A 26,989-nucleotide genomic window follows, 5' to 3' on the forward strand; every position below is an offset into this window, starting at 1 on the left:
TGAAGGGACCTGGCATCTGGTAATGCCCGCTGGCAGAGGGGGAAGCATGCAGATCCTCAGGGAGAGGGTAATTCTGGTGTCGGAGCAAAGGCTGTATCAGATCAAGGCAAAGATTCCCCGTCTCTTCTAGGACAACTCAGGGGTCAGAGCCAGCCCCAAGCCAACAGGAGGTACAATCCACACGGCTGGGGGAGGCCAGGCACCTACACTCACCTTTCTCTTTTTGGCCAACTTGCTTGAACTGTCTGCGCCTCTCTTCTCGGGATCAGGCTTCTTCCCTGTGGCGGGCTGCTTGTCCTCCGGTCTCTTCTGGCGGCCCCCTTTCCCAGGAAGCTGGGGTATCCGAGAAAGAAGGTCGAGGGTTATCTTCACCATCAAGATCGGCGGGGGAGCGGTGTCCCTGAGCGGGGAGAGCAGCTTGGGGTCTCTCGTGGGCCCCGGGAGCCTGTCCTTCCGGCGGTCTTCCTGGACAACCACGGCACGCCGGCAGCCGCTAGTCCTTCCACCGCCGCCCTGGGGCGGGCCCTGGCTCTGGGTCAAGGGGACCAGGGCAAAGTGCTCGGGGCTCCTGGCCCCCACATTGTCCTTCGTGGGCTCCGGGCCCGAGAGCGCCTTCGAGGGGGCCAGTGGCCCACTCCTGTGCTTCTTCCTCTCGCTGGGGCTTGGGCTGGGGCTGGGGCCGGGCGCTGCGGGCTTGGGCTCTCGGCCGTCTCCTGCGCGGGGCCTCCCTTTCGTCTTCACTTTGGGCTTGTCTTTGGAAGGCTGGTCTTTGGAGCCGTAGGGAGGGGGTCCCGGCTCACTTTCCACCTGCAGGCTGGCCCGCGAGTCTGCCTGCGCAGGGGCCTTGACGGGCTTTTTGGGCTGTTTGTTTCCAACGGTCTGCCTCTGGGGAGCCTCCTGTTGGGCGGGGGACTTCTGACAGCTCCTCTTGCCGGCGTGCAGGCCTTCCGAGGGGCCCCGAGGGCCCTTGCCGGAGCTCTTGAGGGCAGGATCTTTGGATTCCGAGCGCTCGTGGCTGGCGGCACCACCGCCGCCGTCGCCCCCGCCCTTGCCCTTACTCTCTGGGTGCCGAGGCGGAGGCTCCGCGCTCCCCAGGGCGTCCGGCGCTGCTGCTGGCTGGCTCACTTTGGTCAGCCAGTTGTCCAGCTGCCATTTGTTGGTTGTAGGAGGCTCGGGCTAAAAACCAAGGAGTAGAGAAGAATGTGAGCTAACCAAGGATGATAAACTCTTCTGTGCTAGTCACCCAATTGTATAGGACTCTCCCAGGGAGACGTAATCATTCCAAACCTAGGAATTTGAGTCCTTTTTATCCCCTCTAGATACAGGTCAGAGCCTCTTAATAATTAACTCTTAAAACAATCTTCCCATCTTTTTGTACTACAGGAATTTTGCCGTAGCAGATATCGACTAATAACAGACCATGAGATATTGACCGATGTAGACCACTGACAACTGGGGAGAAATCTTTGTAGCAAGTATTCTGTTCTAATAGTAATTCCAGTGTAATTTAGACAGAAATGACACATTTTGGCTCCTAAACTATCCTATCAGAAAATAAAGGGAGAAATGAAGAATAAACAGAATCCTTTTACCAAGGATTTTCAGAAGGCTAATGAGTAAACTAATAATCTTAGTGATTACCTATAGGCTTTATCCTTTTTTTTTTTTTTGACATACTTTTCAACTGAAAAGCACTTTCTGCAAGACTTGATTTCATTTCTTTACTTAAAAACATTAAACATTTATACATGACAAGGTTTGCAGTATGTCGTGGAATACTGCGTGATTTTCAAATTTTACACCTCGCTTGGGTAAAAGAATCAAGTGAAGGTGCATTAACCACTTGAATTTAGTCCCACTTGAAGTCTTTAAAACTCAAACATTACGTCTCTTGTTACAGGCAATCTTATCTGAAATAGCATCTATTTTTCTAAGAAACACAGGGTGGCTCCAGAACACACAATTAAGAGCAGTGAGATGACACTGATTATACGTACATCTGATAGGACAAACAAACAGAAGTTCCTGGCTTCTCCTGGTATCTTAACTGTTTTTCAAATCTTTGTTGCTCACTGGCTATTGATGCATCCTAACACGTCTCTCCAAGTAGATTATTAACAGAATGACCCAAAGACGTTTCTGTCTCCAAGTTCCACTCTTATGTTTGCAATACAGTGATGTACATGAGATATTTACTTAAAGCATTTCTACAGGCATGTTACAGCACCTATACATTTTACGCCATATGGAAACATTAGTGTCTAATAGAGTAAGCAATGATTATCCCTTTTAAAAGGGCAGCACATCACCCACATGCTACATGTTTTTTAAGATCCATTCTGATCTGTGGTTTGTATGAGTGACGAAACCATATATGCAATGTACCAGAGAGTTAACTGAAAGATATTCCACATAGGATTTAACTGGTTAGAGATTAGGGATAAGCAGATCACTCCAGTAGGGGGATGATATTTTACAGGAAAGACTGCTAACAACTTTCTGAAGTGGAATGTCCCAAATAATTCAACTCTATAAAAACACTACAAATTGATACGTCAAGACGTGGATATAATGTAAAGGATTTTTGACCAGAAAAAAAGTTGGGTAATAAAATGATCAGGTAGGTAGTTTGGGCTTGGTGTGATGAAAACAGAAGAGGAACTGTAAGGAACCAGGTAGGACCATAGTTCAGCCAGAAGGAGGGCTGCAGAAATGTTTTTTTCTGCTTACCCCTCACTGCTGCTTAATATATCTCCTTCAATATCAACTCTACACCCAGGCTCTCATTTGAATTTCAGAGCAGAAGGGAAGGAAGAAGGAAACTACTCTAATGTGCCAGGCATTTATTTTGCCACAGGAAATCTAAAACTGTATTCCATATTCTAACAAGGCAGGATGATTGTTAATAGTGGAGAAAAGATTAGCACCCAATACCTACTTGTCAAATGTGACTTCCTGCAAAGGCTTGAGGGTGTGGTAATCTGGGTGCGAACCAGGAACAAGGCATTAAGATATATCACTTGCCAATCACCTTAGGAACCAAAACTTTCAAATCCTTTCTTGGGAGAGGTATGGATCTCTCACCAAGGCTAAGTTTACAGCCCCACTGACATCACTGACATGCTCTACAGAAGAGTATTTATTCGTGAACCAAAAAGGAAAGTCATTCCTGGTATAAATAACATCTGTTCTCCCCCCACCCCAAAACAGGGCAGTATAAGATACATTTAGTAGGAATGTCCTACTAAAGGAATGTCCTGGTTACAGAAATAAAACACATTTTCTTCAACTATGGTCCTAAAATTGTCCAAAAGGAAGGCATATGGCCCAATTGCAGGGTAAAATTGAATTTATGTGCCTAGACAAGGAGAAAAGGTATGGACAATCCCTTCTACAGACCTGCCATAAAGATGTAAAATGGATAGAATTATTTTAAGATCAGATATTATTTGGGTGTTGGGATAAGGAAAACTTTTACTTTAAGGGATTGAATGAAATAGATTTTAAAATGAATTTTAAGCGCTGGACAGGATCAAGATTTGGACTTTCCTTTCTTCCCCTGCCTTTCCTCATGTCCCGCCACCAGTCTCCCAGTCCAGTGCTGGTGCAACCCCAACACTGCACACTGGGTGTGAAAAAAAAATACCGGATTTTCACTAGGTTTTTTTTTTTTTTTTAATTTATTTTGAAAGGGAGAGCATGCACGAGTGGGGGAGGGGCAGAGAGAGAATCCCGCTCTGTCAGGGCAGAGCTCAAACCCACCAACTGCGAGATCATGACCTGAAGCCAAAGTCGGATGTTTAACCCACTGAGCCACCCAGGCGCTCCTCACTAAGTTTTAAGAAATGTTTGACTATACGTCCCTTTACATCTCCTAACTCCTCAAATTGGTGGAAGTTCATGCATTTTAGGATAAATTGTGATTCTGAATAAAAAGTTTTGAGCTATGCACAAACATGTCTCCTTTTTTTTTTTTTTTTCTTCGTAAAAATGTCGTTATGAGTCTCAAAATGTAAGGAAAAGAAGGAAAGAAAAGGACTATGAGAGAGAGGCATGGTATAGTAGCAAAAAATGCTCTGGAGTCAGATGGCCATGGGCCTAAATCTTGGTGTTGCTACCTTTTAACTGGTAAAAAGACAGTTCCCAACCTCCCACGGTTGATGGAGAGCTAAGGCAAATAACTCATTAAAAAATACCAAGAGTATGGGAGGCAAATCAACAAAGGCACTTAACTATAAACAAAGTGGGACAATGAATCTACATTAGAAGACCAAGTAGATCCTTGAATAACGGAGAATAGAATCATTTTTTCTTAATGTAAGCAGTAAAAAGACGATGTGTCCCATATATTTGGAAAAGCTGAGATTTACATTTCGATTCACACTATAAAGCAGACACCGAGGGGCGCCTGGGTGGCGCAGTCGGTTAAGCGTCCAACTTCAGCTAGGTCACGATCTCACGGTCCGTGAGTTCGAGCCCCGCGTCAGGCTCTGGGCTGATGGCTCAGAGCCTGGAGCCTGTTTCCGATTCTGTGTCTCCCTCTCTCTCTGCCCCTCCCCCGTTCATGCTCTGTCTCTCTCTGTCCCAAAAATAAAAAAAAACGTTGAAAAAAAAAAAAAAAGTCTGTTAAAGCAGACACCGAAAGCAGCTTCCCCCAAATTGCCAGCCCATTGGTGGGCATACGGCATTTCAGATCGCCTAAGATCACTGGACTACTTTATCAAATGGATTTAAAATGGAGCCATAACAAGCACAAATCTTAGCATTAAAAATAGATTTTAAAAAAGGGTGACGGGGCGGCTGGGTGGCTCAGTCGGTTAATCATCTGAGTCTTGGTTTCAGCTCAGGTCACGATCTCACGGTGTTTGAGCTCAAGCCCCGTGTTGGGCTCCACAGCTGGAGTTTCAGCTACTTGGGTTTCATTTTCTCTCTCTCTCTCTCTCTCTCTCTTCCTCTGACCCTCCCCTGCTCGCACTATCTCAGTCTCTCTCAAAATAAATAAATAAACTTAAAAAAAAAATACTCTCACACATGAGATTTACAATAATGCAGGTGTTTCTTTGAAAAGAAAAGAAGGTATGGGGCGCCTGGGTGGCTCAATCAGTTAAGTGTCCGACTTCGGCTCAGGTCATGATCTTGCAGTTCGTGAGTTCAAGCCTCGCGTGGGGTTCTGTGCTGACAGCTCGGAGCCTGGAGCCTGCATCTCCCTCTCTCTGCCCCTTGCCTGCTCACATTCTGTCTCACTCTCTCTCAAAAATAAACATTTAAAAAAAAAAAAAAAAAACTTAAAAAATATATATAAATAAATAAATAATAAAAGGAAAAAAGGTAGTTAAATACACCGGGGGGTGGGGATGGGAATTAAAGGTTTAAAATCTACACAAAGACAAATTATTTCTGGTGACATCTCAGTACATGACATATAAACTGTACCCAAATCTAGACTTGCTCATCAGCGCAAACGTGCAAATATGAGCCTGTTTGGTAAGGCAATTTAAAAAAATAAAGTAGGATGGGAACAATTTTTTCGAAAAGTCTCAATCTTTTCCAGTAACTTTTGAACAACAAGATATAATGGTTTCATTAATATAAATGCTAGATGAAATTTTTCTTTCAAGTTTCAATTATTCAGCCAAATCTGTACCATTTCCATTTTATTTGAACTGTATTTTATTATTTAATTCAATTCTCTTCCTTCTTTTAGTAACCAAACAAGCATGAAGATTTTTCTAATTGAATAAGGAGACATAAAGCAAAGTTCTTATAAGCAGGGAACAAGCAATTTGTCTACAAAGCATTTTCAGTATCTTTTCCCTGATGCACAGAATAATTATTTCAACAGTAATTAGAATCACACAAGGAAACAGCCCCCAGAAACACATAGAGTAGTTTCTAAAATCTGCAAGGCATTTTAAGTACAGTTAATGCTGATTCATGTTTATTCACTCCAAAAAAATATTTATTGAGCATTTAGTCTGTGCCAGACATAAATTCATGTCTAACAAAAAAATGACACTCAGTTATTTTTCCTTGCCCTCAGACATGGCTGTTAAGTCTCACTACATTATCTCCAGATGCATTCAGTTAATGCTCTAGTGGAACTGCCCTGATTTCTAAACAGATGTAAATATTGGGAACTTGAATGCTTTCTTAATCAGAAAGGCTCATTTCCCAGGATTCCCATCTAAAATGAGCAGAGTAATTTTCTCTATACAAACTGGTCTAGTTCATTCACCAAAAAGGTCTTCCCTTTCCACCAAGTATAATTTTTACATTGCTACTCCACGTTTTGAGGGCCTCTGGCAACCCTGATTGTTGTTACTAGACTTCTTGTATTCAACAATCCAGTAAAAAAATAGAATAAGTCTTCCAGATAAACGTGCTTGCGATTTGCAGTCTCATCTGTTTATCTTACAGTTTCTCCCAAGGGTGGGTGACAGGCACACACAATTATCCCTGTTTTACATGGAACACAGGGAGCAAGAAACACAGCCCTGGCAAGATCACTTTGCCATCATTTAATGCATGGCTTTTAGTGATTCAAAAATAGAACCTCTGATGACTTATTTCTAGTTCACGTTCCTGTCCTATGCTAAATTGGGCTGTCTCCTTTTGATTTCCTTAATTCATGCATTCCTGAAATTTCAAAAAGAATTCTCATTAATATTAAAACAGCAGCCTACTGAAAAAAAAAAAAAAACACACAAAAAGCGAGTTGTCTTTTTTAATAGAAGGGAAAAGAAAATGGTGTGCAAACATTCTTAATGAGTCGCTCCTCCAAACAACACTAGCCACAAAGAGAAGAACTTATCATTTTATAGAAGGAGAGAGAAGACCTCTCTCCCAAACTTCTATTGCCAAATGTTTGGTAAGAAATAAATAGAAATAGCTGGCCCTACGCAGCACAGGGGTAGGAGAGAGTTGCCCCATGGGACAGAACCACTCAGTCCACAGCCAGTGCTGGCCCACAGCAGACTAGCCCCAAAAGCAGAATGCCGCCATCCTAGATTGCCTCCTGGAGGGGACACAATACCTCAGGAGCCGGAGTTTCTAGGGGCTCATTCTCTTCGCTGTCACTTGAGCTGCTCTCGCTCTCCGAGTCCGAGGAGCTGTCTGAGTCACTGGTGCTCTCTGACTCGGCACTACTGGAATGTGCTGAGGCCGCGGCTTCTGGAAGCGACTGTGGAGCACTGCGAAGCAACCGAAGAGAGAATCTGAAGACACCTCACAAGGTGGATTTTCTCCCTCTTTACTCACACCCCACCCTGCCCTCCAACCATTTTTCTGCTACTCAAAAGAGAGGGCCTTAATAATACCTAACATTACTAAATTACCACATCATCCAGTTGAGAGAAAGGCCCACAGTGGCTCAAAAAGTCAGTGAAAAATCTTTAAAATGGCTCACCAAATAACTACATAAATGAGAAGCTTGTGGATATTTTGCTCCTGAAGAACATTTTGAGTTACACAAAATTCAAGTTAGATGGTAGCACTTTATATCAGAAGTTTAGTAAACCACGGCATGGACTGCCTGTCTATTCTTCTAAATAAAGTTTTATTAGGACATGTCCACACCTGTTATTTAAGTATTGTCTAGATCTGCTTTTATACCACAAAAGCAGAGCTGAATAGTTTCAAAAGCTAAATAGTTTTTAGGCCATATAGCCTAAAATATTTACTTTCTGACCCTTTGTGTTTGCTTTAAATGGGTATAAATTAACCCATTAAGTTATTTTATGAAGTTAGTTTATAAAAGAATAGCTAATAAATTAAAACCTCCCTCTGTTCTCTATATGAAAACTAACCGAATGGTAGCCAGAGACCGTTGAATATAAATGGCGCTCCTCTGGAAAGTGGCCTCAAAGGTAATCCAGTCACACCCTTGGGCAGAGTTATAGAAGAGGCCATTCTTTATAAGTGGCTTAGGATCACCCCCAAATACCAGCTGAAGTAGAGATTAACTACTACAAGTTTTAAGAATAAGGCAAGAATTCTACTCAGGGAGAAAACACACTGATCACACTGCTGGGCCCATACAGAATTTCATAGCCTATCTTAAAAACTTGTCCCAGATGGGATCAGCCAGGGCAATAAATCAAGAACTATAATCTTGAAAGCCTCCACAACCACCTAAAATATTAAATGATTTATTAAATAAATTTTTTTATTAAAACAAAATAGAGTAACAAAAAAAAATACCAAAGTCACTAGTTGAGGTAATTTTAAAACACGCACACTATACTACAAATGATGTAACTGCCTCATATAAAACGCTACATCAAATTTGCGATCCCGTTCTCCCTGGTAGCTGAAGAGCTTCAGCCAGTGAGGATTAGAATGAGATGCACTTTCAGTGTGCTTCCTGCTTCTAATTTATCCCCATCTTTCCTATTTTCTCTTCCTCCACTTTAAGGTTAGGCTATTTTGTCATATTTTATGCCACCAGAAGTTACTGAACAGAAGAGAAAATGAGCAGAGCTTTTGAATCCAGACAACCTCACATAATTACACGATAATTACATGGTCTGCCTCCACAATAACTGTAACGTCACCTGTGTGGCAGGAAGGTTTTTATTGCTGAGCACGTCTCGGAATGGATGACCACATCTCAAGAAGTAAAGCAGCTACAGCATAGTTTAACCCTTTGTCCATGGAAGGCAGGTGCCAATATATTAAATCATTAAGTTCAATACCAGAGGAAAATATTGTAAAGACAGTTCAGATAATTCCCACTTCCAAAAACTAAAGCACCTTATTTTCTGAAATATGGCTGCTACTTACAAAGTGAAAACAGTGCCATTTTTCATCACACTAAAATGTACTCTAGGTCAATTTTTTAAAGCAGCTGAAACAACTAGAAAACTCACATGACTGAGAAAACAGGCACTATGGAAAACAATTTCTAGATATGATTCACCTTTGTAATTTTTGAAAACAGCGAATAAAAACATTATGCTCCTCAGCATAACTTTTTAAACACTGGTTATATTAATACTGATGAAAGTGATTTAAGCTTATTTTTTTTTAACTCTCAAAAAATTTTAAATTCCAACCTGATGATCTAGGTAGGTACAGGGACTTTCTCTTTTATAGAGCTAACAACCTCTCTAGGCTGATTTAAGCTTCCAAAAACTTAAATAGGTACTTTCTTCTAACTGTGATCCTTCACGTCCTTCTCCATGAAGAAGCTATGAAAGCACTAACGGAGAAACGCAAACACTTTGCCCGCACACAATACCTTGGAGGTGCAGATGCAGAAGGAGGCTTCTCTGGGCTCTAGGTATTCACAATAAGGGCAAGAAGGACCAGGAAAAGAACAAAACAACAGGTTAGGATAAGCAGCTGGAAAGCTTACATTTTTAAGGATTCCTGGTATTACGGGGGTGTACAAAACTTACTTGTTCGTTGTCACTGTCCTCACTGTCACTGAGCTGAAGGTCATCTTCGAGCATGCTGGAATGGGCAGGGACACAGACATTGTAGGATTTAAAGTATTGTCTACTAACTTCTTTTAGTATATAAATAGAAAATATGCTTAATGATAAAAAAAAAACAACAGAGAGATGGGATAGGTATAATTTTTATTTATTCATCAAATGCCTTATTTTTCAGAAACGTTAAGTTTTACTATTATAACACAGAAACTAGTTTAGTCCAAGCTCCTTACTATCTCAAGACTGAATCTTCCACACGTTCTGAGCATTAAAAGCAGAACTACCACGAGACAGGGGTTTGTGACCAGCCCGGAGACTCAAGTTCCTAGGTCTACACAAACAAAACAAACAATAACGACTACCAGAAAAAATATACACAATACACTCTATTTTCTTCAATAGTCTCTAACTACATTAAGTGATTAACCAGTAAATAAGTTAACACTGGATAAGTATTTGTAAAGTGTTTAGAAGAGTGCCAAGGCACTCAAGTGTTATATGTGAATTCAATATATAGTAAGATATACGAAGCTATCAAGGCCATTGCCGCCAAATACTGCAGGTATCTTACATTTTTGTTCAAAGGACGTTATTAATATTAAACTTTATTTTTCACCCCACCCACAAATTCTCTTTTGTCTGCTTAAACACTCATTAGTTGAAAGAGTAGTAATATCAATAACACTGTTGTCTAGAAAATATGTTTAACCTTACTGCTATCATTCTGGTGAAAATAAAACCTCAGTTCACTTCCTCAAAGTTATAGTTAATACTCATTTCTAGGAATTCTGGTCTATGATCAACTTCAGTGCTAAGAGCAAACATCAGGGGCACCTGGGTGGCTCAGTCAGTTAAGCTTCCAACTTCGGCTCGGGTATGACCTCACAATTCTTGAGTTCAAGCCCCTCACTGGGCTCTCTGCTGTCAGCACAGAGACCACTTCAGATCCTCTGCCTCTCTCTCTCTCTCTCTCTGCCCCTCCCCTATTCTCTTTCTCTCTCTCAAAAATAAAATAAAAAAATATTTTTAAGAGAAAAAAAAAAAAGCAAACATTATACTTCAATTTAAAAAAAAAAAAAGCCATTTTCCAGTCCCTACATGTTTATTCAACTCTTGGCCCTTCCTTATCTCCTCCCTTTTACCATCTTCTAAGGATAAAGCTACAATCAAAAGAATGTATCAGTAATTAATTGTTTGTTCCCACTTCCCCCAAATTTATGAACATCACTATTTGAGGAAATGTTATTAGTGAAGGTGAAAAAAAAACAAAAACAAAAACAAAAACCAATCTGCTTAAGTATATAAGAAATGCTCCAAAAAGCAAAATTATATTAGTTACAATCCTTTAGTATTTCTAAAAATACCTCTCCAATAATCTGACCAACAATTTTTACTGCAAACCCACTAGCTGCCACTGAAGTAAAAGCAGGCATGATTATTTTGGGAATCCTTGGTAAAATCACTCTATTTTCTAACGAAAATAAATTATAAAACATGGCTCTTTTGTAAATGACCACCTACATGCAATGTTTTAATTGTGCCACGGAACTATTTTCACCAACAAATGTACGAAAACTATCCTGTGATAAGTCTCTTAAAAATACAAAAGCTGTTAGCTACTTGTAAATGGAGATGCTGCTCAATATTTATCTAATGACATAAGGCTAGAAAAACACAGACTTCAGATGCAAAACCTGGCAGTAGCTATCATAATGGTGTGTAAGAAAAAAAGTCAGTCAACAATGTTAGTGCTGAAGGGTGGCTTGGCTGGGGTATACACACAAAAAAGATAAAAGATATATATATATCTTTGAATAAATTTAAGGTATAACGCAACCAGAAAAAAAGAAAAAAAAATAACCTGACAAAGTATATTCAATGTTAGCCACTACCACCAAAACCACAGTTAACAGACCTCTTTGTTTCTTAGTTATTGGGTTTTGGATAAAACTGGTTTGTCTTAACTTCCCAAAATATCAACGATCATGTAATCCAATCACCTTCCTGTCGTAAGCAGAGGGCTAGATACTCTGTTAAGCTGTCTGCCTGGCTTCCATGAATATACTCTCCTAAAGTAAGTCAGAAAATATATGTTCTGACCTTTAGCTCTAATTTCTCTGAGGGAATGAAAGGGACTGTGAAAGTGCTGTCCCAGATTCCGAGAATTTCCCCCTCAGAACATTATGTAGGCAATAACAAAATAGGCCCGCAGGTCTGACACCTAAAGAGATGAGTGGCCTCTGAAGGCAGACTGCTCCAGATAGCTCTAAAGAAACATTCACTCAAAAAGCAATGATAAACCAATAGGCAAACAAAATCTATCACTTACGTAGGATATACTGGTTATTTACACTTGGTATTCCACTGAATCAAAATTCAAGATACAATTTGATGCAAAAATCAAGATTTTTTAAAAATAAGCTCTATGCCCAATGTGGGGCTTGAATTCGTGACCCCAAGGCCAAGAATCGTGTGCCCTACCATCTGAGCCAGCCGGGCGCCCTGATGCAAAAATCAACATATTATATTGTCAGTGTCTGCCAAAAGTAACCACGGAATCTTCCAGAAACCATAGTTTATTATTATCGCCAGATGGGTAGCTCAACATAAACCAGCATGCTAATGGGGGGTGGGGGACGGGAACCTCTAAAATTTTTTTTAACAAACATGTACTACATCTGTATTAAGAAAAAAATTAACTTGAGGTGCCCGGGTGGCTCAGTCATTAAGTATCCAACTTTAGCTCAGGTTATGATCTCATGGTTTGTGGGTTCAAGACCCACATCGGGCTGTGCTGACACCTGGAGTCTGCTTAGGATTCTGTGTGTCTCTCGCTACCCCTCCCTTGCTCATGCTCTGTCTCTCTCTCTCTCTCAAAAATAAGTAAACACTAAAAACAAAAACAAAAAAAGTTAACTTAAGAACCATAACTAAGTTTTGCCAATATAGAAAATTAATCATGAATGCCATTGTGACTTTACAAAAAAAAAAAAAAAAAAAAAAAAAAGAATCTATATAGTTAGGAGAAAATCTAACCAGATGACAGGTAAAAGTTTTACTGTTAGAGATAAAGAAAAAAATGTAAAGGAACCAGCTGCTAAAACCCCGTTTGTCCCACTAACAAGCATGACTGAGGCCAAGTACATTACTATACTGCACTTCACATACCGTATGTAGAAGAACAGGTCCTTAATGGGAAAAATGGCAAAACTAATTATAGCACATCTGGGTGACCACCTTTGCACCCCTAGAAGGGAATCAAATCTCTTAGACCCAGTCTCACTCATACCAGTAAGATCTAGGTCAAGAGAGCATAAGGCTCAAGGGACATACTCAGCTGTAAGCTTTTCTGGGGCAGGATCAAGTCATTTTCACCTTCATATCTTCTATATCCAGAACTTGGCAGGTACCCTAAAAGGCTGGCTGAATGAACAGCACTGCTTTTGCTGAATAAGTAACAGTACCACATAGCTGCGCCCACTGCATGATCACAACTCTATAATCACTGCCTTTGTTCACAACCCTATAGGCTGCCTCTCATCATCCCGTCACATTCTAAGGGTGAGGCAATGGGCTCAGAATGGCCACCTAGCTTGCTAGCTGAAGATCATGGGGCTGGTACATGCTGGATCCAGAATGCAAAAGCCATTCCATCTTATATGACCCCCTTGCTCTGGCCAATAAAGGACACAAGGGCTGGAAAACCTACCTGATGGGATGGAATCTAAGCTTCAGAATCCCCTGAAAGACTTGGATTTAAAAGAAAATAGTAATTATCCTGTTGGAATAAAATGAATACACTATTTTTCCCTTATGAAAATAAATGAACTAGAACCCTTATATACTTTTAAAATGGGTGAAACAACAAATTTCACTTCCAAACGCCAAGACAAAACAGTTATTTCAAAGCATAGGACACCATACGGCCTACCGTAGCACTGTTCAAAAGAAGCCAAATACTCAGGTACAGCAACTCTTTGAACTAACACGGAGGTTTAACCACATTTCACATTACTGGTGAGGGAGAGTTTTCACTTAAAGGTTACAAACAACCCTCAAACCCCTTTGTACAAACGCATTCTTCAGGCAGCTGCTCCACAGAGCCGACAGAGCCACGTACAGGTTCCGGCAGGCGCGCTTCAGTGACTCATGGCCCGACTGTTACTGTGCGAAGACACACAAGACAAGCCTTTATTCCTTTCCCATTCCTCAGTACTGAGCTTGCCAAAGACTTCACTGCCAATATTCTGTAACATCTCAACGCAAACCCCAAAACGACGTAAATAAATGGATTTTTTGGCTCAACATTTCCTATGATCATGCCATACATTTTATTTGGGGAAAGAGCAAGTGAAGGCAAGCTCACGGTAATTAATAAGTCACAACCCTGGTATTAGGTGTGTTTAAAACGGTAAGTAATACTTTTTCGAAACCGCTAATGAACACGTGAGAATGTGTAAACTTGAACAATCTCACAAACTTAAAACTGATTTGGGAATAGGACGGGTGATGGAGTGCAGGGAAAGAGAAAGAGGCTGGGCTCCAAAGTGGACATACATAATTCTTCAAATCTAAAATTCAATCAGGCTGTGATTCCTTTTCTGGTAAAGGGCAGCAATAAGGACTGCAAAATGTTTTGCAGATGATGGAAGATTACAAATTATGAAGAAGGTTCCACGTACACTAAATGAAAAATCGAAAAAACAAATCTCAAGCAGCTGTGACACTACATCTAAGGGGAACTCTCCATAAATGGTGACAGTGTTGGCATTACTCAAATTCATGAACTATGGGAAGTTATGGACAAACAAGATTGAGGGGAAAGTGGCTTAGTACATGATCTACTGTAGTAATTGAGGTTATGGCTGATTAAGTAAAAATTGTCAGAGGTGTAAAAGATGATTTAAAATCCATGGAAGAGGTGAAGATTATCTGAGGTCACATAAGGACATGAGAAAAATCACAATAGTATAAATGAAGGGAAATCTGAAGTAAATAATAAGATTAAATCAGTAAATGTAACATGGGTGCCTGGCTGGTTCAGTCAGTACATCACGATTCTTGAGCTCAAAGTTGTGTGTTCAAGCCCCAAGTTGGGCAGAGAGATTACTTAAAAAAAAAAAAAGGTATGACATAAGATACTAGTGCAAGAATGACCTACTGGACAACCAGGAAGAACCGGGAAAAATTACCGCTGAAAATCCTGCTAATATTGCTTATTGGGGTGCCTGGGTGGCTCAGTCAGTTAAGCATCCAACTTTTGATTTCAGCTCAGGTCATGATCTCACGGTCGCGAGTTCAAGCCCCGCATCAGGCTCTGCACTGGCAGTGTGGAGCCTGCTTAGGATTCTGTCTCCCCTCTCTCTCTGCCCCTTCCCCGCTCATGCTCTAAGTAAACATTAAAAAAATTAATAAAAAATATTGCTTATGCATATATTTAATCAAATCTATGTGTAATATTTTTTCCTTCCACATTTACTCTTAGTACTTACTATATGCCAAACCCTGCTCTAGACTCAATGGATACAACTCTAAGCAGACAAATTCTGTTTTGTGGCACTTACAGTCTAGGAGAAGGAGATGAACAACTAAAATAAATACTTTTCCCTTATGAAAACGGAAATAAACAACTTTTTATATACTTTTTCAATGGGTAAAAAGCCTATGGAGGGAAATAAAAGAATAAAGATGGGTTCGGGTTCCTTTTCTACATGGGGTAGTTAAAGAAGTCTGCACTGATAAGGGGGTGGCGTCCATTGCACAAATAGAGGGTAGAGTGATCAGGGCACAGAAAATAGCAAGGAGGCCAACGTGGCCACAGTGCAAAGTACACCGGAGTATTCAGGAAGAGGGGTAGTAAGGGAGGGTAGAGAGGTAAGTTATCAGAGGGCTTTGGAGGCCCATGCAGGATGAGACAGAATAGACATTCTTAGGGAAGTAGGCCACATCTTGTTCATTGAGTAATAGCCTACCATCCCACAGTGGGTGGAATGTACAAACTGCCTTTAGGGCTAACAGATTCTTAGCAAATTAAAACATTTTATTCAATCTTTCAACCCATGTTTAAATTAGTCTATGGTCACTTACTGCAGTAAATCAGCAGTTATGATCCAAAGTGAGACTTGAATCGACCTTCATGGGCTCCCTTAAAACCATGTTTTTGCATATGCAAAGGAACTACTTCAAAGTTGTCACCCCAAGTAAGAATGACTTGCTGATGTTTTCAAGTGGCTTCAGAGCCTGCTGCAAAATCTATCAAACCCCTTTAGACGTGGCAGGAGTTCTCTGCCTTCCTCTCTCATCATTCAGGCTCCAGATCAAATGTTACCTCCTCTGAGAGACCTTTCCTGACCTCCCTCCCAAACATCTCACCACCACCCAAAAGAACTCCTCCCTGAGCCTGTCACTATCACATCACACATCACCAAGTTTGTATTACATGCCACCCGCATTAAGTTACAAGATGTGGAAGACAAGAATTTTGTCTTATTGGCCACTGTTTCCAAGTCCCTAAAGGAGCACCAGGCACACAGCATGTGTTCACTAGTTATGCACTCAATGCATAAATGGAAGCAATTTTTAGAAATATCTCCAAAGTCACCTGGAGCCAAGCCCTCAGAATAAGATTTATATAATTGGGGTCTAAAGCATGTTAAATAAGGAGAATAATTTTTCTTTTGTAGAAGAAACTCATTTTCCTAGCACTTACCTATTATACAACAGACAAGCGATAAATTTATTCTTCTGGTCCATTTTATTTATCTTTGGTCTAAGACCAAATATAGCAGTTATTTTATCCTAAAGGGGCACTCTCAAAGTAGTTTAAGCCATGGCTGGATCATTTGGGAAAATTCAGCTCCAAGGTGAAAACTCTGAAGAGGACAATCCTCTAGCACCTTAGTATTAGTTTTATAATTATTTAAAGTATGCTTCATTTCATAGCCTCATCAGAATATCCCTTCAATATTATGCAAGTTTCCAGCATGAGCTTGTATAGAATGTTAAGTCAAATATTACCCTCCAAGGGATTCAAGAATATCATCTACTAAAGCTAGAAATCTAAGAGTTAAAATGATTATTCCAAGAGACCATAATTCTACCAGGTGCTGGTTACAGCACAGTGCAAATGAGAAAAAGAGGTGATTCTACATTTGGGAGTTTCAGTATTTTCTAAATATTGGTTTAATGTGCCTGAGGGACTGTAATTCTGAAATAAGCAGATTTTTGTAAAATATTGCACACCAAGATTCTTTTTGTTTGCTTTCACTTAAGAGTAGAAATTCTTGGTGGGCAGGGCACCTGGGAGGCTCAGTTGGTTGAGGGTCCAACTCTTGATTTCAGCTCAGGTCATGATCCATGGTCACGGGATGGAGCTCTATGATGGGCTCACGCATTGAGTGTGAAGCCTGCTTAAATTCATTCATTCATTCTCATTCATTCATTCATTTATTCTCTCTCTCTCTCTCTCCCTCCTTCCCCCCGCCCTGCCTCTCTTCCCAATTTATGCTCTAAAATAAATTTTAACACAAATTTTTTTAAAGAAATTCTTTAATACTCCATTTTATAAATTCTCATTTCTCTATAGCATGGCTAACATTAATTCCTTTTTTAAAAACAGCTATATTCCATGGGGCTCCTGGGTGAGCTTCTAACTCTTGATTTCGTCTCAGGTCATGATCTCACAGTTCAGGAGCTTGAGCCCCGTGTCAGGCTCTGGGCTCTACCTGCCTCTCTCTCTCTGTCCCTCCCCTACTCATGCTCTCTCTCAAAAATAGACATTAAAAAAAATAAATTAATTAGAATAAATAAATATAAAATGCTATAATCCTTATTTGCTTTCATTTTACAATTCTACCTTTTCTCCTGAAAACTAACACTTCTTAAAATACCTAGGTAACTAAAATAATTATGAACACCAATATCCCCGAATTCATCAGACAAATTGGGAATGAATATGAAGCGTATTCTTCTCCAGCAACACCTGGTCCTGAGTACTGAGAATTATCATTAAAAATGGGCTCTCCATTTACATTCTGTGATGCTCAACTTTAATGTAGTCCTACCAACACATAAGTGACCAGCACAAATGTTTGTTCTTTGTTTTGAAGAACTGTGAATAAGGCCATAGGAGTGTGACCTCAGTGACAGATAATTTATAAGCTATGCACATTAGGGTGATTTCTACTACTTCTTCTGAAATGTGTATCAGCAAATAGTAAAAACAAAAATAATAATTTCCTTAGGCTAAATATGATTTAGATGAACTGGTGTAGATAAGCCACTTCTTTAGACTTCATTCTGGGACATTTCAACTGTCAAATGTCCTGAAGTGATGATTTTATATTATAATAAACTGATAGAATAGGTTTTCCCTAGTTCTTTTACCAAGATATTTAAAAACCAATAATGTTTTGAGCAAGAGATGAAAACTCAGACTCACTTAAAAAGGTATCAGACTCTTCCCAGCTTTTATTAACTTTGCACCATTCCTTTTTGTCAAACTTCCAGGACCATCCCAATCCCAGCCTTCATATCCAGATATTCTCCTCATGTCAGAAGAAACTTCCCATGTGAGTAATAAAAATTTCAAATTGCTAAAATGGTTAATTTCTGCCTCTTAGTCCCAATAAATACTGATGATTTTGGAAGCGGAACCAATAAAAATAAAGGAGGACACCTTCTAGTAAAAACTTGCGATTTGAAGGTAGGGTAGGAAGGGAGAAAGAAGTTAGCACGGTAACACCTATTCAAGTGCTTTGTAGTTTCTAGAATAAACACATGATCTCTTTTGAGAGGCTGACAAAAAACAATGACACTGGTCAACTATATCTGGCTGCACAACAAGGGAATTATAAAAGGACCTAAGTGTATAGAAGAAGGAAATACAATAAAACCTTGGTTTGCAAGCATAATTTGTTCCAGAAACATGCCTGTAATCCAAAGCATGTATCAAAGTGAATTTCAAGAACCACTGGCTCAGTTGTGATCATGTCACATTCGGCATCATGTACTACTCGTACTGCAAGACATCATCCATTTATCAAGTTAAAACTTATTAGAAATGCTTGCTCGTGGGGAATCTGGGTGGCTCAGTCGGTTGAGTGACCGACTTCGGCTCAGGTCATGATCTTGCAGTTCGTGGGTTCGAGCCCCGCATTGGGCTCTGTGCTGACGACTCAGAACCTGGAGCCTGCTTCAGATTCTGTGTCTCCCTGTCTATGCCCCTTCCCTGCTCAAGTTCTGTCTCTGTCTCTCAAAAATGAATAAACGTTAAAAAAAAATTAAAAAAGAAAAATAAAAAAGAAACGTTTGCTCGTGTCGCAGAACATCATAGACCAAGTTACTCGCAATCCAAGGTTTTGCTATACCTTACACTTTGCCTTGGGAACTCAACAGATCTAAGCCTTAGAAAAGGATTCCAAAGTCAGGAGGCCTTAAATCAATACCACTTCCCCTAAATTTAAGGGCAAACAGCACTAACATCATAGCTATTCACTCCCTAGCAAAGGTTGGCAGAAGGAATTCATCATTTGAGAGTTTCAACTTCAGAGGTTAAAAAGTAAGGGATTCAGCACATATTTCTTTCACACCTACATCCTTCCACCACCTAGCTAATGGCCCCCGCTGCCCTGCCCTGCTCCCCACCCCAAGCCTGGACAGATGTTAAGAGTTAATACAGACTCTCCACAAACTTATTCTCCAGTACTGGGTCACTCTGTTTTCCTTTCACATGCACTACTCCACTTTTCTAAGGATTCCAAAATATTTGCGACTGAAAGAAAAAGCATTAAGACCTGGATTGATTTTTTTAAGCCAAAGTACAAACGACCCCAAAATTAACATTTTTTCCCCCCGACATTCAAAGTACATTAGGCCATCCCTCTGGTACTCTGTGTGCCACTCAAATCGTTTAACTACATGTCAAAGAACCTTAATGCTGACGCTAGATCAAATTAACCCGTGAGCACTAACAGATGTGACATACTAAATCTGAAACTACGACTGCATTTTACAAATTAATTGGGACACTGAAGTGATTCCTTTCCCCCAAGGTACATTTGGCACTTATCGATACCACCAGCCCCACCCCCATCCAACCAAAGCCATACCACCCTCATTATTCTACTGAGCCTGGAGACTACGTTCTCTCCTATTTCATGCTTCCTTTTCCTCTTCACCTTCCACAGGCCCTGCTTTCCTCCCCTCCTTCAACCTATCAGGATCATAATAAATATTCTTTCTTGTGTGATTTTATTTCTGGCAAATGAACAGTTTTACGAAGAAAGCACTATGTACGTCACAAGACAGAAGTTTACCTGCCATACACTTTCAGGCACCTCTGATTTCAGTGGTTTAACTCGGCAGGAGAACTGCCTATTCCTCTGAGGAGCCAAACTGTCAGAGAAAATGGTCTACCCAACTACCCAAGCCTGAAAGCTGATGGAAATTGGTGTGGGAAGCTGTAACTTTGGCCCGCTCAGTCTGAGGCTGCCTAGCCCTCAGGCCTAGCTCATACCAGAGTTGCCTTTTTTCCTCTACCCCCAGGCCCAGGCACACAGCTGCTTCCTTCTCTTAGTGCTGTTGCCTCCAAGCGCTGCTCCAAGGGGAACTCCTCCCTGCTAATCTTACTGCCAAGGGGGATGCAGGCTCTTTAATTCCCTCTTCCTCACTGTCCCCAAAGACACTGACAAGGGCCTTTTATTGTATAAAGGGCTTTACTACCAACCATTACAAAGAGTACAAGGTGTACAACCCTGGGGAAGTTAGAGCTTCCACAGAATTATTGCAATTGTGGTCCCTGGATCTATAGTTTCTATTTTCTACCAGCCATCAACTGGTTTAAAAACTCTCCTCCTTTCAATGTAGTCTAAGTCAGTGATTCCATACTTTCAGAATTTAGGAGCCAGAAGAATTAAAAAGGGAGGAGGAGGAGGACAAAGAGAAGGAGGAGGGGCGCCAGAGGGGAGGGGGAAGGGAGAAGGAGAAAAGGCAGAAGCAGCAGCAGCAGCAGAAAAGAGGGAAAAAAGGAAAGAAAACGCACATAGGGGTTAAACATTTTTTCTGGTAAAAGGACAATAAAAACAAGCAAATGTTCACCATCTGCCAGTACTATAAATAAAATAATTTTTATTATACACACAGAAAAGTCCACCCTTCAAACTATAATAGGTTAATCTTTTAAAAAAAAAATCATGTTATATATATATATATATATATATATATATATATTTTTTTTTTCCCTTCTGATTTTGCTATGGAGAAATGAAAACAAATTCCATCGAGGAGCTGGTGCTTAGGAACAGGGATTGAATCCAGTCTCACATTCAGAGTTACGGTGAAAAGATAAAATAACCTCTTTGCCTCAACTACACAGCTTTTTAAAAATTCAACCCACAGCAATGCCTCCTTCCAAAGCACATGGGACAAATACCGTGCCCAGAGCAAAGCTGGAGCTCGAACCTCAAATTCTGGGAGATTGGCAGCTCCTGGCCAGTTACTGATTAGATACTGAAGGAGTATCACCTAGTTCCTAAAAACCCTTCCTAGTTGTATGAAAAGCAAGAAATATTACTTTAATACCATCAAGAAATGACAAACTAGGTCAAAATGCTGATTTAAAAATCTTTATTATGTACTTCAAACTGTTCCAAAAACCCCAAATGTATCTGGACTTACTTGGCCTTAATAAAGAACAGCTGGGCAACAGGACTTGTTCTTTATTAGTTAAAACTAGGCCAAAAAAGTGGCAAAAAAAAATCTTAAATTGTACACATCCCCCCAAATTTGTTTCCTAAAGCCAAAGCTATTTGAGACTGAATTTTACTAAGCTAAAACCTTCTATTTTCCACAGTTAATATGTAAATAACAGCTCAAATGCTTTTCTTTTGAGAAAACCCCTTGGCAAACTCTGTTATGGAACCTGAACCCTCAACAGGAGAACTTAATCCAAGCATAAATCTAGGGTATTACTTCCTTTTACAAAGCAGTGGTAGTTCATGAAAGAAAGCCATTACTTGAAAGCAGTAGGGCAAAAAAATCTAGGCAATAGATTTATGTGGGAAATTACAATGTTACGTTATAAACTCTTAATAAACAAAAGCATTTTACTTACGATGTTCCCTGCTGAGAATTAGTGTGGTTTTTTGAAGATGTATCATATTGTTCTGTGGGGAAAGGAAAATGATCAAAGCAACACAGTGAGATATATTCATGAGTTTCTTATAACCCCCCACCCCCCCCTTTTTTTTTTTGCTGTCCCTCCACCCCTGTCCTCATCTTTTCCACCTAATCATTTAGTATACTTGAACTCAGTCAACCACAGTGCTTGCTATACACACCGCACTTGGTACAATCTCACCATTATATAATAACTTACATCACCTCTAGAGTAGACTTGCTCAGAATCAAAGAATCCTGAACAGAGCAAAAACACAGAAAAGAACTGCTTGCAGCACACACTGCCACATGGCTGGTAACTTTCCTATGTGCTGGAACCTGACTTTCCTTGACGTCGGGTTGTGGGGGGCGGCTCACGTGTTAGCACTATGACAAGGCGGCACTCACTCTCACCTGGTCTGACCTCACCTATCTTTCAGTGATTTGCTAGCACTCCCTTTTCTCAGCCTCTGTATTTGGTCAAGTGTGCTCCCCTTCTCATCCGTACCCCCGTTATTCAACACCTGCCCCCATTCATTTATTCAACAGCTACCTGCAGAATGCCTCACAGATACAAGATGTTCAAGGCATTTGACCCTGTCCTCGATGAGCTTACAATTAACTGAGGAACACGTGACAGGCACACAAATATCTATGACCCCAGGCAGTGTGAGACGAGTACACAAATCAATCATATAAATTAACTGTACCAGGAATCTAGGGAATGGTCTGTTGACTATGACTAAAGAAGGCAAGTTAGACAAGGAGCAAAATGAATTGTGTCACAAAAGATGGGGGAGATTTTGACAGAATGACTGCTCTGGCCATAGAGAGACAGGAGGGTGAGGAAGGCCTTTGGCAGAAGAGACCGTGTGAGCCAAGGCAGAGAAGAGGGAAGATTTAAAATGGCACAGATTTGGAAACGGTAAGGGTGGGGCGCAAAAGGTGTGGACACCACAGAAAGATGGGTGAAGGTTGAATTTTAGAGGGCACTGGATGCCACGATGGTAAGTTATAACATTGTTAGGCAATGAGACATCACCAAAGGTCTAAACAGGAACATGACAGATTCCTCAGAAAGATTAGTCTAGTGGTGCCACCTGATAGAACCTAGAAGGGAATGGGGAAATAGTAAATGTGGAGGAAACGAACCAGCTGGGAGCCTGCTCTAGGTGTGAGGTAATAGCTGAAACAGAGCTTGAAGTGGAATGGCAATATGGGTGCCTCTTAAGACACAGTTGAAGATTTCCCAAAAATGTCATATGGAGACCCTGCAATTAATCACTCTGTCCTCATGGTGGCAGCAGCTCTTGCATGATATTTTTGAACTGCTTCCCCTTGGGGCTAAAGCTGGAGGCAGGACTACAAATGGGAGGGGCTAAGGTCACTCCTCAACATAGTCACAGGGACTCCCATACAGTGGTCTTCACTGGGTCTTAAGCACCACGAGGCTTGGTTATCCTCAGGCAGTCATGTTTTTGCAAACCTGTGAACATAAATACTGGGGCATGCAAGTAAAACCCTTATACCTCATTCTCTACAGACTCTAAAACCTGAAGATAACCTCTCAAGAAATTTGAATTCTCTTGCTGAGCATACTTTGAGAAACACATGTCAAACTCTACTTTTCTGACCACTAAATCGGCACATAATCCACTCCCTCTTCATCCAACATACAACTAGACCCTTCTAGGGTCCAACGAGGCCCTGCAAAGGCCAGTCTCACAAAAGTGGACAAGGTTCCCCAGAACACCAACAGACAGAGTGGCAGCAGCAGGAAAAACCCCAGGGTAAGCATCTAGTGAGCCAAGATCTACTGGAGTCCTGCCAGGGTCTGAAAACGTATCAGAACAAGGGGGGAATCAGCCCATGCTACTCCAGTGGCCAAGAGAGCGGCCATCCATCCGCAGCCAAAAAAAGTGCTTACCAGCTCATCTTCAACTATATTTTTGCTATAAGAAGGAAATCAAACAAAGAATTAAAGGGAATCTTTCTAAACCAAGACTGAGCAATCAGAGCTGTAAGCCAGTGGAAGGCATACAATCTGCCTGACCGGCAGACCTAGCAAAGGGGGAGCAGGGAGAGCAACAAGTAAAAGGGGCACATACTACTCCTGTCCACAGCTAAGCTGGCAATGCATCTAAGGCTTGTGCCACTCTCACTGCTTATCTGTCTCTGTATAGGCAGCCAAGACGTTGAGAAAAAAAGATTTCCCCATCTCCCCCAAGAAGCCACCAATTTCTGTTAATTTTACCTTGCTACTTATACAATACTGTGGCAAGATGATCAGGTTTACTTCTCTGCATGTAGGGGAAATTCAGTAATAAATTCATTGAAGATCTTATTCAACATCTAGAGCAGGGGATGGCGAACTTTTTCTATAAAGGTTAGACAGTAAATATTGTGGACTTTGCATGCTGTACCTCGTAGCATAATAATAAATGAATGGGTAAGGCTGTGTCCTAATAAAACCTTTACAAAATATAGTTGCAGAACAGACGGACTCTCAGGCTATGATGGGCCCACCCCCATTCTAGAGGAAAGGATATACTGCTTCTTGCTTTCCTCACCTTTTCTACTCTCCCCACATCCTTGTAATTTAAACAATAGAATAATAAAGGGAAAAATGTAAGTAAGGGAAAAGAATGAGGTGGGGAGATCTGAGGAAGAGTCACCTCCATGAAATATCTAAGAACAATCTTTTCCTGACATACATACATATCCTACTTTGGTAGCCCTATTTTTTGAAGATTAGCACTTCGTAACTTGGATGCTCACCGTATATTACTAAACTAAATGACTGCAAATACCTGAGTCATTTTTAGAAGGTTTCAAATGCCTTGTATGTAGTTGGTACACAAAAAAATTTACTGAACCAAGGGGTTACTGATGAAGAGAAAGGCTAGATCCAGTTAGCTTACTTCTGTTTCCCCCTAAATTCCCAACTATTTACAATCCATAAAGAGAGACAAGCAAGAATTACAGGGTGAATACATACAGGAAAAACTAAAGCATCTGTGTGCTCTATTCCTTATACAAATTTCTTACTTTTTTTAGAAAAAAAACCACAAGAACCACACAAAATACTCCAATCTATTCTTATATATAATTCCTGAATTATAATGCTTTGAGAGTCACATTCAAAATGTGTAGCACAGATCAGCTAATTATATAATTATATATTAATTATATATACAGCTAACTGTTATAATTGTAACACATTATATTTGTTAAGTATTTTACTACGACCTCTTCATTAAGTCTTTGCAACAATCTGAAATTCCATCCAAAAAACAGTTTTATGTTTTCCCTCCTTTCCTATTCTTTCAATAGAGGAAGCCCTCATCTGTGCTAGGCCATTTTTCATTAATTTTCTTATATTAAAACAGTAAAAACTATGCTTTGTTTTTCAATGCAAAAATCAGTTCCACGCAATTTACTTACTTTGGTTTTGAGTTGCAGAACTGATGTGCTGAGAATCCTAGAAAGAAAAATAAAAATCTCTAGTTCTCAAAATACTAAGGTTTATAAATCTTACGTAGCATCACCACTAAGTCTGATGAACACTGGTAAATCTAATTTTTACATAAAATAGGTTTTATTTCTTCTGCTGTTTCCTAGAGTTTACTTTTCCTTACAGCAAAGATAGATTTGTTTTATTTTATTTTATGCAAAGCATAAGGTTTTACCTTAAAACCAGTAATAATGAACATTTTTTAAAAACTATCATGAGAAAATATGGAAGTATCTAACATGGCAAATTCCGGTTTGGGTAGGTATAACCTCTTCTGAAAACAATACCATGGAAAGGAATAGCTATAATATATTAACAATGTGCATGCATACAAAGCTGGACAAAACACAGATCTGAAGGTGCTATTTCTATAGCTCCAAGGAGATCCAAAAGTACAAATAAGCAAAGGAAAACGGCAGTGTTTAAAATACATTGTTCACAAATGCTTCAATGAAACATGCAAGTCAGCAACTGATCCACTTGTTACTAAAACCAGCGCTAATGTAGATGATCATATCAAACTTTAAGAAAATTAGGAAGCATAAGAAGTGGAAGATTTATGTATTAGACCTGAACTAGGAATCAGACACTCACCTTACTTACTTTCCCTACACTTCTGTTTTCCCAGAATTCCCAGAGAATTTACTGAAAAGTCCTAAATGCTTTCATAAGCTATAAAACTTGGTACAAATGTAAGATGTTCTTACTGACATAGTTTGGAGAGTGAAGTGTTTGAAAACATTATGAAGCATTTTAAGAGCTAAATTAACTGCAATTTTAACCTTATCTGCAAAGATTTCCAACAGCTAGTGCTAGATTAATCTGGTTCACAGCAATACTTAAGACTTTTCACTGATGTGGATACAGTGCCTACTGTACTTGTAAGGAATTACCTTTGTCGGAAAAGGAAATTTGGAGGACTCGGCTGTACTGGGCGTATGTATTGCTGTCAAAGGAGGCGGCCATGAATGGGTCATTTCCTGGAAAGAGATTTGGAAAAGGATGAACAATTATAAATAGAACACTTATTGCTATGTAAGTTAACTTTATTTAAATTTTTTTTTTTTTAACATTTATTCATTTTTGAGAGAGAGAGAGAGAGAGAGAGAGAGAGAGAGAGAGAGCAAGGGAGGGGCAGACAGAGAGGGAGACAGAATCCGAAGCAGGCTCCAGGCCGCGAGCTGTCAGCACAGAGCCCAACGCAGGGCTCGAACTCACAAACCGTGAGATCATGATCTGAACCGAAGTCGGACGCTAAACTCACTGAGCCACCCAGGCGCCCCAGCTTTTTAAAGTGGGTTGATAGTAAATAAAAAGTGAAATCTTAAAAGTTATTTTACTTTAAAAAAAACCCCTACTTAATGGGCTATGTTCAAACACCAAAGATCTCCAACTCACAAAACAGTAATCAGTTCAAAGAAGAAAAACAAGAATGCAGAACATGAATGGTCTTAACACTGAATATTATAAAGCATATAAACAGTAATAGGTATTAACAGAGCTTATGTAACCGTGAACACAGAGTCTCTACTCAATGCGTTCTTTCTCCCTCAGCTTCTTTATTGCATTTCCTGGAATTATTTAAGTTCAAAGGAAGAAGAACTTTCCTGTTTGACTTAAGCAAACAAGTAATTCAGGTCACTTGTTCCACTTGGGAAAGTTTTAATGGATTTGACCCTTCCCTGATACACACTATTAGTACATATGAACTTTTTTTGGAGGAAAGGGCCTTTAAAAATTACGTTCCCTTTCCAGCAACAGAAGTTTCACTTCTATTCACTATTTTCATGGAGGCAAGATTTTTAGATCTTCCAAATTAATATATATATATATCCTGACATGAACTCTTTTTTTTCTGAGTGCATTCATGACTTATACTCTGCTT

At 40.1% G+C, this 26,989-nt stretch overlaps 1 protein-coding gene across 7 annotated transcripts in view; it reads right to left on the minus strand.

Annotated features, from left to right (window-relative positions):
• The window catches only part of AFF1 (ALF transcription elongation factor 1), a 255,761-nt gene that overhangs the window by 26,585 nt on the left and 202,187 nt on the right, over positions 1 to 26,989 (minus strand). For all 7 annotated transcript variants that reach the window (XM_058721981.1, XM_058721978.1, XM_058721977.1 and 4 more), the window contains 7 exons: positions 25,998 to 26,084; positions 25,035 to 25,071; positions 21,547 to 21,598; positions 9,399 to 9,453; positions 9,239 to 9,276; positions 7,034 to 7,190; positions 214 to 1,176 (listed from right to left, as the gene is read on the minus strand). In XM_058721981.1, coding sequence (XP_058577964.1) covers positions 214 to 1,176; positions 7,034 to 7,190; positions 9,239 to 9,276; positions 9,399 to 9,453; positions 21,547 to 21,598; positions 25,035 to 25,071; positions 25,998 to 26,084 — 1,389 coding nt within the window. The remainder of the gene's footprint in view (positions 1 to 213; positions 1,177 to 7,033; positions 7,191 to 9,238; positions 9,277 to 9,398; positions 9,454 to 21,546; positions 21,599 to 25,034; positions 25,072 to 25,997; positions 26,085 to 26,989) is intronic.

The sequence above is a fragment of the Neofelis nebulosa genome, chromosome 3, assembly GCF_028018385.1.
Source record: "Neofelis nebulosa isolate mNeoNeb1 chromosome 3, mNeoNeb1.pri, whole genome shotgun sequence".
Lineage (NCBI taxonomy): Eukaryota > Metazoa > Chordata > Mammalia > Carnivora > Felidae > Neofelis > Neofelis nebulosa.